Genomic DNA, 12850 nt, shown 5'->3' with positions numbered 1-12850 from the left:
AATTTATATAGTAAGTGCTGCAATTAAGCTCACCAATTCAGCAACATACCCAAATGTGAATTTCCTTTTTTTGTTTCTCATTTCAGCTTCTTGTTTTGTTTTACACATCATTTTATTTGGACAAAGAGGGCAAACTAAAAAATCTTAGAAATAGCAATGTGAGGTGGTAGTTGCTTTATGTTTACTTTCTCACAAATAGATATTTTCATAAATAGTGAGTTAGTCACTGCCTGGCAGAACTCTGCAGCAGAGGACAGATTACCAGAGAGAGCACTTGGCCTCCAATGGCCCTGACAAGAGGTAGAGGCAGTTTCAATTTTATGCCTGAGTCTCCAAGGCTGAAATGTGAGGGACATTGACTAGGAGTGAGTAAGTTCTAAACAAGAATATGTAAAATAAGGCTTGTAAACATTAAGTTATTGGGGAAGTCACTATCCATCGATACACATATGTTTTGTGAGATAACGATAAATAACTAACTGCATATGTAAAAGAAAAACCATAGCCTGAGGGATCTATTTGATTCTCATGGAGATATTTCCCATTATTTTAAAGTGATGATAACAACTGCCATGTGTATAATGATTTACAGCCTACAAAATAATTTTAAATTTATGATTGCATTTGTTTCTGATAGCCCTAAGGAAGTAGGTTCAGAGAGGTCCTTCCGGGTCTGAGATGGAGAAACTGAAACCCAAACTCAGAGCTCATGATGCCCAAGCTGAGCTGAAGTGTTTCTTTCCTTTTTTCTGCATAGCAAGGTGGAGAGGAACATGCTGTAGTTTAGTCTTCTGAGCTATTACTAAGGTGCCACAGACTATTTTATCATTGGTTTCTATGAATTCAATTTTTAGTTCAAATCGAATTCATAGAAACACAAACAAAATGGCAAACAAAATGGCATTTTTAGGAGAAACTTCAGAAAATTCTTTCAACAGTAGAATCAAACTACTCACACAATCTTGGAAGTTGTGCTTTTATTCAGAGCTTTATGATGTTTGCTTTTCCTTTCCTCAGATTATTTTGGAAGTGGTTCACAATGCCAGAATTCTAGTGCACAGTGTCACCCTCTTTTGTCCTCTGTGCCCCTCAGGCGAACTGATCAGTTGGGTGGCGTTGGATCATGAACATCAGGTGCACCATCAGGTGACTGTCCTAGTGACCGACCATGGCTCCCCACCGCGAAACGCCAGCATGGTGGTTTATGTTGCAGTTACTGACATCAATGATAACAGGCCATATTTCCCACAGTGTCTCCCTGGAAAGGAATTACACATCAAGGTTTGTGGGGTTGAAATAGCCTTGCAATGGACTTGTAGTATTCTTAGTTATTTGAGCACCATCTTGTGGTAAAAAGCATGAATTTATCAAATCAGTGATGGCGTGGCAATGCATTCATTTCTAGAAGACCTAGAAATTGTGTATATGTCCAAAAAAACTCATCAAAAAATAAAATGGTTATATGTGCAATTTGAGATCTCATATCCAATTGTTGTATGATTAATGAAGTTTTAAACATATTGGTTCCCCATTATCAGCAATGCTCAGACAAGGATTGTTTTTCGAGTAATTTGCATGTATCTCTGTGCAGAGCTCCTTATGAGTGACTGATACACATCTCTAAGATGGTTCATTTAGAGATAGGGGAAGAATCTGTAGCTCTAAAGTGGAGAGGCACATATCGAGAGATTATAAAAGCTGATCTATTGGGGGCACATGCAAGAACTTCTAATTATAGTTATATTATCTCATCTTTTTTTATTCCTATGTTTTTGTATGCTTTATAATGTACATAATAAATTAGCATATTAGTTCACACACACAACTAGTTAATAAATATATCTTGGAGGTACTCAGATTTTTTAAAAATAATGAATGGGTTGTATGAATAAAAAGTTTGGAAGCCGTAACTCCTAAGTAATTAAATTGAACATTCAAATTGTGCTCAGATATGCATAGGGTATTTAGGAAGCTAATGACTTTAAACTAACCTTCCAAATCCTTATTTAAAGAAAATTTTACCAAAGCTAAATGTTTTGTCATTATGATTTTAATCATGTCATTAAAATATCCTGTGGCTTACTTGCATAGTAGGACTTTTATATATGGAGTTCAACTCCACATGTTGATTTCAATATTCTAGGAAAGTTTCTGTTAATTATCTCTCCTGTATGAGGTATGTTTCCTGAAATAAAGATTTACGATTATCTTTAACATGTTTTAGACCTTAACAACAACCTTTTAAAAAAATGTCCTGAGAAGGTGATGAATGAAAAGATGCTAGAATCCTTAAAAATACACTTAAAATCCAAGATTGCTTAGTTATTTTGATTTCCTTCTCCACCCTCCTCAGAATTAGTTGAAATGCTGTAGATAATTTGTTTAAATTGAGTAAAATATTTAAATTGTAATGTGGATTCTTTTCATGGGTTTACACCCATATAATTTTTATATGGTAGACATTAGAATTATATGTGGATTTTAAAATAGTTTTTTAAATGCTTAGTAGTAGTGTGTGCTTTCATTTAAAGTTCATTGCTTTTTATTAAAAAAAATTACTAAGAAATTTGTAAGACGTCTGTTTTATTGACAGGTTTTGGAAGGTCAACCAGTAAATATGTTGGTGACAACTGTGTTTGCAAAGGATTTTGATGAAGGAAACAACGCAGAAGTTATATATTCAGTATCTTCAGGTAAATGTCACTACCCATAAAGGATTATGAGCATTTAGAATTTCCTCTTTTGTTTATCAACTATCTACCTCCTTCTGTGGACATAGTTAACATTGAAAATAACACCAAATTACAAACAAAATACATTTGTTATGGTCTAGAACAGCCGTGGGCAAACTACGGCCCGCAGGCCGGATCCGGCCCATTCGGCTGTTCTATCCGGCCCGCGGAGCCGAAAGAGCAGAGGGTTCTCTTGCTCTCCCCTCCGCTCCTTCACCAGCAACAGTGTTAACATGGCAACATAGGGAAACAGGGCCGCAGCTCCTTCTTCTGAGTGGGCGGATTTATATCCGCCCATTCAGTAGAAGGAACAACCTCTCAATCTTCCAGAGGCTCCTTGTAATGCCCGCGGACGCGTCCCCCGACATCACCCTGGGAATGCGTAGACACGTTATCGTGGTGATGTAGGGAGACACGCCCCTGGAGAGCACAGTATCAGAGCATTAGCTAAAAAGGAGACTAACAACACTGTTCCCACTGAAGTTGATGTTTTAAAGACCAAAAACCTTTCAACCCAGTCTACATTGCCATCTACATCTACGTCCGGGCATAATTTGGAAGTTGCACTAAAGAAAATGTTTAATTTACTGTTTACACATTTTGTTCTTTTCTATTTGTTTTAGTTTTAAATTATTTTATTATATTTAAGTTTAATTTGAAAGGCTTTTGTACCTTTCCTTTGTTAGGCAATTTTATTTTGCCTTTGCCATCTTCAATATAAGGTATGTTATTGTGCTATGATTCCTCCATTTTTTGAAGTTTCAAATTATAATAATTAGTGTTTACATTCTTCTTGTTAAAATGTTTGAAATGAATAAAACTATTGAAATAAAAAAAAAGACCGTACCCTTTTATGTAATGATGTTTACTTTGAATTTATATTAGTTCACACTAACACTCCATCCATGCTTTTGTTCCGGCCCTCTGGTCCAGTTTAAGAACCCATTGTGGCCCTCGAGTCAAAAAGTTTGCCCACCCCTGGTCTAGAATCACCTTTATATGTAAAAAAGAATTGAAAAGTTTAGTGAAAAGTTATAGTAGTTTTTTTGTGCCCTAAATAGAAACCAACCCACCAATCATCCACCTTACATGAATAATTTTCAATAATGTAATGTGCAAGTCAATTTTTATCAAAAGGAAAGTAGCAATTAGTGGATAACAAGTGCTATTAATATAAAGAAATATGATTAGAATAATAAGATCCATGAATCTCTATGAAGACTAAATATTCTTACGGTTAAAGTAAATCACGCTTAGAAAATGTTCTGTTTCTTGTGTATATTTTTAGTGCTATTTTTTTATGTTCATTCTCTCACAGAGCTTAAGGCAAATACATCTTCCAAATGCTCAAACACAGATGTATTTGGATTAGTTAATTCTGATTTCTGCATTGTCAGTTAACATTAATTTCTTAATTTTTGTGTATGTATAGAAAATAGATCTGATCACTTCAAGATTGATGCCAACAGTGGTGAGATAAGAACAACCACAGTGCTTGTGTATGATTATAGACCTTCCTACAGGATGACTGTAATTGCCAGTGACCAGGGAGTGCCTCCTCTTCAAGGACAGGCAGTTATTAACATTCAGGTAATGTTCTGTCATCACCATAACATGTAGAAGGGTGTTTTAAGGTTCTGTTTGATTTTTATACAACTTTATAGAGTGAAGATACATTCAATGTGTGAATACTGCTTTTAGAGAGCATTGCACATGTATGTGTGCCTTTTTATTATCATTAGAGAAATCATTAGCCTCAAATAACTTTTTATTTGAACTTTGCCCAATTCCTGACAAAATATGTATCTTCATCCTGTACAGGTATTAATGTTGCTTTATTTTAATAAACAAAAAATGTCTTTCCTTTAATTTTTTCTAATGGCAAAGACTTGGTAAATTCGCAGAAGTAACTTATATGTAAACAAATGGCCAAATAATAAATCACATTGCTTTTTGTAATTATTTTTAAATTTAGAAAAGTCACTTAGGATCCATATTCTAAGGTTTTACTTTAATCATAATGGGAAAACAAGTTGTGAAAAGTCTTCTTAGTAGGAAAAAGTTACACCAGTGAGTCAAAGATAAGATAACTGTGCATGGCCTTTTTTCTTTGCTCATGCACATGATAATCAGTAATATTGATACTGGTATGTATAAAAAATAAGAACATATACCCCAAAGAACTTTTTATTGATTGCGAATATGTATGTTAGGAGAAAATTCTGTGTTGGAATTCCTCAAGTCTTTGGTTTTAGATAAACAAAGACACATGATACATAAATATACACAGATGTTGTCATTATGGATATACTAGATGCCCAGTGCGCGAAATTCATGCATGGGGCGGGGGGGGGGTGTCCCTTAGCCCAGCCTGCATCCTCTCCAATTTGGGACTCCTCGAGGGATGTCCGACTGCCCGTTTAGGCCCGATCCCACCCCTCTCACAATCCAGGACTGCTGGCTCCCAACTGCTCGCCTGCCTGCCTTCCTGATTGCCCCTAACCGCTTCTGCCTGCCAGCCTGATCAACCCCTAACCACTCCCCTGCCAGCCTGATTGATGTCTAACTGCTCCCCTGCCAGCCTGTTTGCCCCCAACTTCCCTCCTGCTATAACTGCCCTCCCCTGCAAGCTTGATTGCCCCCAACTGCCCTCCCCTGCAAGCTTGATTGCCCCCAACTGCCCTCCCTTGCAGGCCTGGTCCCTTCCCAACTGCCCTCCCCTGCTGGCCATCTTGTGGTGGCCATCTTGTGTCCACATGGGGGCAGGATCTTTGACCACATGGGGGCAGCCATCTTGTGTGTTGGAGCGATGGTCAATCTGCATATTACTTTTATATTAGATAGGATAGAGGCCTGGTGCATGGGTGGGGGCCAGCTGGTTTGCCCTGAAGGGTGTCCTGGATCAGGGTGGGGGTTCCCTTGGGGTGTGGGGCAGCCTGGGTGAGGGGCCTGTGGTGGTTTGCAGGCCGGCCACACCCTCCAGCAACCCAAGCGGACGCCCTAGTATCTGGGATTTATTTATCTTCTACAATTGAAACTTTGTAGCCTGGAGCAGAGCCAAGCCTTCTGCTCGCTCTGTGGTGGCAGCCATTTCGGTTGGATTTATTTATCTTTTATAATTGAAACTTTGTAGCCTTAAGCAGAGGCCTGGGCCAGCCAGGGTGTGTGGAAAGCTTGGCTTCCTCCATCGCTGGGGGCAACCCTAGCCTTCTGCTCTCTCCAGCTCTGTGGCTGCCATCATTTTTGTTGGGATTTATTTATCTTCTATCATTGAAACTTTGTAGCCTTAAGCGGAGGCCTGGGCAGGCCAGGGTGTGCGGAAAACTTGGCTTCCTCCATCGCCGGGGAAACCCAAGCCTCCCTCCTCCTCTCTCCGTGGCTGCAGCCATCTTGGTTGGGGTTAATTTGCATATTCACTCATGATTGGCTAGTGGGCGTGGCGGGTGGGCGTGGCTTGTGGGTGTTGTGGAGTGATGGTTAATTTGTATATTACTCTTTTATTAGATAGGATTGGTCTCTAGGATTTAGAGTAATTTGGAGAACTACATATTCCACATTCTCATTGAAGAATCACAAGACTATAGTTCAGCTTGTCAAAATATAGCATGGCCTCACCAATATATCATTTCATACATTAGAACAAATGAGAAGTGGAAATGTACTTTCTCATCTCCTAGATATTATGAAATTTTCAATCATCAGAAGCATACTGGAATCTATAATAATTAGACCGGATGTCATTCCGGACATCCTTCTGGACGAAGCTGGGGTCAGAGGGAAGCTTGAGTCCTGGCTGCCTATTGGCTGCCCAGGTCCTGGGTGCCAGAGGAAAGCTGGTGCCTGCAACTGGGGGAAGGAAGGCCTTCTCTTGCACGAATTTCTTGCATTGGGCCTCTAGTTATGTAATAAAAAATGCTACCAATTACCATATGTATTTCACACAGATAGAAGGGATTAGTTTCCAAAGTAACATCATCACATATACTGATTCAACTGTTTAAAAAAATACTCCAAATTAATAGCTCCTTTTAATTCTTATTTCAGGTGATACCACTATCCAAAGGGAGAGCTGCCATTTCTCAGAATATTAGACATTTAGTTATACCAGAAAACTTGAAGCCTGCAAAAATAATGAGCTTGATAAAGTCACCTGATCACTTTCAACAACACCATAATGGAAAACTACATTTTAGTATCGCTGCAGATGATAAGGATGGCCCCTTTGAAATTGACAGCTCAACAGGAGACTTGTTCCTTTCTAAGGAACTTGATTATGAAATGACATCACATTATCTTTTCAGGGTGGTTACAAAAGATCACAGCAGAACTCCTCCCCTGTATAGCACAGTCTTCCTTAGCATTGATGTGGAAGATCAGAATGACCATTCCCCATCTTTCCAAGAAGAGTTCATTGTGATAAGTGTAGAAGAGAATGTCCCTATAGGAACTCTGGTACACGTCTTCAATGCCAAAGATGGAGATGGCAGTTTTTTGAACAGTAGAATACAATACTTCATTGAATCCCATCACCCTGGAATCAATCCATTTCTCATCCACCCCTCATTTGGCACATTGGTCACTGCATCCCCCCTCGACAGAGAGAGAGTTCCTACTGTTGTCCTGACAGTGACTGCATCCGATCAGGCTGTGAATGTGACAGACCGGCGACTGAGATCGCTGATGGCCAAGGTAGTGATTTTGGATGTAAATGACCACAGCCCCACTTTTATGTCTTTCCCCATCGCTCATATCAAAGAGGATGCCACAGTGGGCTCCTTGGTGCACCACGTAACTGCTCACGATCCAGATGAAGGAAGGAATGGAAGAGTAACATACAGCATTCTTTCAGGAAATGAAAACATGGCCTTTATGCTAGATGAGTCATCAGGTATTTGTCACTGTCAATTAAAGCCTCTGATCACTTGCTTACATTGATCCTTTTCAGTTTCCTCTGTTAAGATGATGGTTCCAAATGAATAGGCTTTAAAAAAATGTTAATTTTGTGTTTAACTTCTTTATGTGATAGGTACAGAGGTTGTATTCAGAGAACCAACTGTAATTGGCCAGTTCATTGATATTGACTATGATATGAAATTAGCTCACATTTCATGAGATGAATCTACAGTAACAGCAAACTTCTTTGCCCCCATTGTGGGTAGTCACAGAGGTGGAGATGGTACCAAAAGTACAAAAAGGTAGAATATGACTAGCCAACAGCATTATTCAAAGGCTTTAGTATGGAAATTTATCATGCTTTTGTAAATAGTTGGAATTTATTTATTTATTTAGTAGAGGCCTGGTGCACGAAATTTGTGCATGGGTAGGGTCCCTCGGCCTGACCAATGATCAGGGCCAATCAGGTTGCCCGCCTTCCTGCCTCCTCCTTCCCTCACTCTTTCAGTGACCCTGCTGCCGCTGGTTGCCCACCATGTTCTGCGCCGCCCCCTGGTGGTCAGCGCATGTCATAGCAAGAGATCGAACTCCCGTTCTCCCGGTCGAACTCCTGAGGGGACACTTTGCATATTAGCCTTATATATATATAGATTTAAAAGAGAGCAACGTTGATTTGTTGTTTCACTTATTTATGCATTCATTGGTTGATCTGATTTTCAGGAGATATTGAGGAGGTGGATTATCATCTCAACCTCTAAAAAATAGTCATTTCTGCATGAGCCTTAGAAAAATAAATCTCAGATGTATGCCAGTTGGCCCCACCATTAGTAAGACCATAATTTGGAATGGGACTGAATGTGTAGGATTTGGAAGTCATGATTATAGTCTGGCTATATCCTGCTGAAAAATTTTTATCAAAATATTTATTGAATACTGCACATATGGTTTCATTCTGAGGCATGCGTGAGCATCACCTAAAGGCCCAACTGACAGAGAGATAGTCCAGACCTGGTTACTGATTACTGTTAGAGTGGGGGTCTCCAAGGACCTCTTTCAGTGATGCTTAAAATGTTTTCCACAATGGCTAAGGAAGGTCTATTTCAGATTTTTAAAGAGGATGGATAAAATTAGAACTGTGTCTCATATATAGGCCTCATGAATCTTGAACAATTGCAGTGGCTGTTTCAGTTGACACATTTTTTCAATGACATAAAATGATAATTGCTGAATGCTTTCATGTGAGATGGGCTATTGTTTCTCTCACGAGGCTCATATTTCTTATAGTGATTTTTTTCAATGGCTTTTGGCTGTAAGTAATTACTGGAAAACTGTTTTATAAAATCTGAAGCAGTAAACCTCTTTAATTATTTGAAGGAAAGTTCATATAGGATGAGCATGTTTTTAGAGAAGCATACAGCAATCCTAAAAGAAAAAGTGTGATAGTTGGACTCATGGGAGCTATATGTGTGCAAGGCTTTATAACACTTTGCTTCCATGAGTTATATGCTCCAATGGCAATAGGATGGAGACATGTTTTATTCATGAAATTTGTTGTCTGAGTTATAAAGTCTGTACTATTTTTTGTTAATGAAAAAGACAGTTAACACAGCAAATATAAGGAGCTTATAAGTCTTTAATAAAACTAAATACCTTAAAGACTAAATATCTTAAGCAATGCAACTGTATTCAGTTTTTTTTTGTTACTTGGTCACTTTAAACATGAATTGTCATTTGACCTGAAGATGTATACTGTTAAAACCTAAATGTCTTAAAAAATGAAGGTCACCACTAGCTGGTTTGGCTCAGTGGGTACAGCGTCGGCCTGGGACTGAAGGGTCCTGGGTTTGATTCCCGTCAAGGGCACAAGCTCAGGTTGCAGACTCGATCCCTAGTAGGGGGTGTGCAGGAGGCAGCCAATCAATGATTCTCATTGATGTTTCTAACTCTCTCTCCCTCTCCCTTCCTCTCTGAAATCAATAAAAAATATATTTTAAAAAATGAAGGTCGATGTTGGGTAGAAAAATCATTTTGATATCATCTTCACGGGAAAGAAAGGTATATGATAGATTATTTCTGAATTTTCATTCATCCTTATAGTTTAAATTAGGGTGACTTTTCTGATGAAAAATGCTGTCATTTTATTTTAGATAATATATAAATTTAAAGTCAGTCTAATAAGATTTATTATTTAACAAAGGTTCTGAAGTTTTAGCAAGTTAGATAAGTTAGAGTGAGCTGGACTTTTCTAAATAATATTTATTACATATTATTTTTCTCCACTTTTAAAACAGGCTTACTAACTACAACGTGTTCTTTGGATTATGAAATGAAAACTCAGCATGTTCTGACCCTTCTGGCCCTGGATGATGGCGTCCCAGCACTTTCTTCATCCCAGACTTTGACAATTTCTGTTCTTGATGTAAATGATGAGGCACCAGTATTTAAGCAACACCTGTATGAAGCTTCAGTTAAAGAAAACCAAAATCCAGGGGAGTTTGTCACAAGAGTTGAAGCTATGGACAGAGATTCAGGTAATTTTAAAATATGGAAACTAAGTAATTAATGCTAAAAACACAAATAGACATCATTTCAACCAGTTGTGTCCCAGAAAAATGAGACACTTGTGAGTCATCTCAAACTTCTCATAGAAAATCCCATTCATGTGTAAAGATAATGTGTGTTTTTATATAGAATTTTCTTATATTGATCTTTATCAATTGATCTTTATAATAGAGTGATGCACACCTAATTAACATAGAAGTTATTGATTTGATCTTGATAGTAAGCAGAACTATGACTTGGTATCACCTTTTTTTCAGAGTATAATGGATACATTGAATACAGGAAGGCAGATAGTTATTTCCTCTCTATATAGCATAATGGAAGAGATAGGATGCTGTCAGACTGCCTGGGTTTGAATCCTAGAACTGCCATTTACTTAGCTGTGTAACTTTTAACAGGTCACTGATCCTCTCTATTCCTCTGTTTGCTTATCTATAAAAAGGGTATAATAATAATGCCTGATTTATAGTTCTAAGGACCAATGATTATTACATGTAAAGAACTAAGACCAGTGTCTGGCACAATAAATGGTTAAGAGATGTTAACTTCTATTATTATTATTATTATTATTATTATTACTACTACTACTACTACTACTATTATTAATGTCAACCACTATGTTGAGGAAATGATTTTTGAAGTAAACGGTTACTATGGCTAAGAATTTGTAAATTTCCTAGAATTTCTTGGAATTACTTTCCTTTTTTTGTTGTTGTGGTTAATCCTCACCTGAGGATATCTTTCCATTGATTTTTAGGGAGAGTGGAAGAGAGAGGGAAAGACAAAGAGAAACATCGATGTGAGAAAAACACATCGATTGTTTGCCTCCCTCAGGCACCCTAACCAGGGCCCTGGCCCGGGAGGAGCCTGCAACCAAGGTATGTGCCCTCGACCGGAATCGAAGCCAGGACCATTTGGTCCACAGGCCGACACTCTGTCCACTGGGCTGGAATTGCTTTTCAATATCACTGACGTTTTGGCATTTAAATTTCAGTAACTTTAATAATATCCTGTTTTTATTTTAAACAAAATAATTATAAAAATTACAGTGAAGTATTTGCCATTTAACAGCATATGCACTATTCCCCACCTGAATAAATATGAATAGTTTAATAAACCAGCCTTTCACGATTCACATTTTTATATAGCAAGTGGCATTACATAATCAGCATAATATTTTTTTCTTTTCTTATAGGACTAACAATAGATGTTTCTATGGAGAAATACTAGTAGTATTAATAATAGCTTGTTCCTCCTGTTTCAAAAGGCTAAAAGATATATTTCCTTCAGCTTTTAATCTAAATTGTATATCATTCAGATGCTTTGCTCTTTAGGAAAACATCGTCTTTTAATGAAGTGTATTTTACACAAATTTGGATGTCATGCTACAAAAATTTTCATTTTAAGGGCTACCTAATCTCTCTTTTGACCAGAGTGGGGCAGTGTTATCAAACAATTTTTCTTACTATGCTCAAAGTCGCACTAGGAGCATACTAACAATTGCTTGTTCCACCCCATGCTTAAAAAATTGATTTAGCACAGTTCCCACAGTATGACTTTTAGGGTGATAGAAACAAGAGAGAATATACATAAGTTTTGTATTTTACCATAATTCCGCTTCAGTGAAATTCTTTTAGTGTGTGCTCTGGTATAAATTGAGCAACACAGGGCGTGGGACACCATAGAAAGCACTTCTCAAAGTAGACAGACACATGCAAACCTGTCACTGATGCGCGATTGAGCCATCATTAAAGTCTGTAAAATGCTTCCTCCCCTTGACTTGACTTTAGCTTCTTAATTTTATTTGTCTGTAATGGATTCTACTGAATGGATCTCTTTTGCTTTAAATGTTTGAAGAGAGAGGAAAGAATTCCTCTCAAATTTGCATATATCAACTAAAGATGATGACCATAAATATGCTTTCCAATTTTTGTCAAGTTGCCCAGTATTTGTGTTATTTTCTTTTAGAATCAATAGTCTGCAATATGTTACTTGAACTGATTGTTCATTATTTTAGAGATTATGGTTTGCCGGATGGAGAATTCAGATATGAAATTATTGTTTTTCTGGCTCTGCATTATGGGTACTTGAAGTACACATTTAGAATCTTCATGAGTCACATATACCTTCACATGTTTTAGAGACAATTTCAGTTTATTGGAAATTTCAGTGTTTTTAATGAGGCCAGATTAAGCAAGTGGTTATGTAAATGCATGTGAATTTGTGTGTATGTTTGTGATTTTGAACATATTTTCTCTCAGTCTTTTTTTGGGCTTGTTGTGTTAAAGCAATGAAAAAGGATTATGCATGAGAATTAAATGACATAATCAAGATTTTAACATACTGGCATCATGTTGGAATTTATGAATGGTTTACTTTATAGTATGTATTTTTAAAAATACTATAGCATGACTTAATACCAGAAAGCTTAACATATGTTTTCTAGCATTCTACAGTGTAGTTTTAAAAAATGTCAGCTTAAAGTGTTGGCCTTCAAAACCCATGGGAATTCCAGCACCGAATGTTTATGATGTATGACTCACACTAGTTCTAACAGGAGTTTTTTCTTATATTAAAAGGGAAAAACAACTACCAGGTTTTAACTAAGATATTAAAACTGCTACAGTACTTGGAGCCACCAACAAAAGCTCCATTGTTAGTGA

General features: G+C 37.5%; 1 protein-coding gene across 1 annotated transcript in view; it reads left to right on the top strand.

Moving 5' to 3' along the window:
* DCHS2 (dachsous cadherin-related 2) overlaps nt 1–12850 on the top strand; it is a 200001-nt gene that overhangs the window by 132868 nt on the left and 54283 nt on the right. Inside the window, exons 6-10 of the mRNA XM_080672565.1 lie at nt 1094–1281; nt 2594–2693; nt 4165–4322; nt 6777–7620; nt 9917–10156. Of these exons, the coding sequence (XP_080528691.1) occupies nt 1094–1281; nt 2594–2693; nt 4165–4322; nt 6777–7620; nt 9917–10156 (1530 nt within the window). The remainder of the gene's footprint in view (nt 1–1093; nt 1282–2593; nt 2694–4164; nt 4323–6776; nt 7621–9916; nt 10157–12850) is intronic.

The sequence above is a fragment of the Plecotus auritus genome, assembly GCF_963455305.1.
Source record: "Plecotus auritus genome assembly, chromosome: 6".
In the NCBI taxonomy this organism is placed as follows: domain Eukaryota; kingdom Metazoa; phylum Chordata; class Mammalia; order Chiroptera; family Vespertilionidae; genus Plecotus; species Plecotus auritus.
This window is presented reverse-complemented; position numbering and strand designations above follow the sequence as displayed.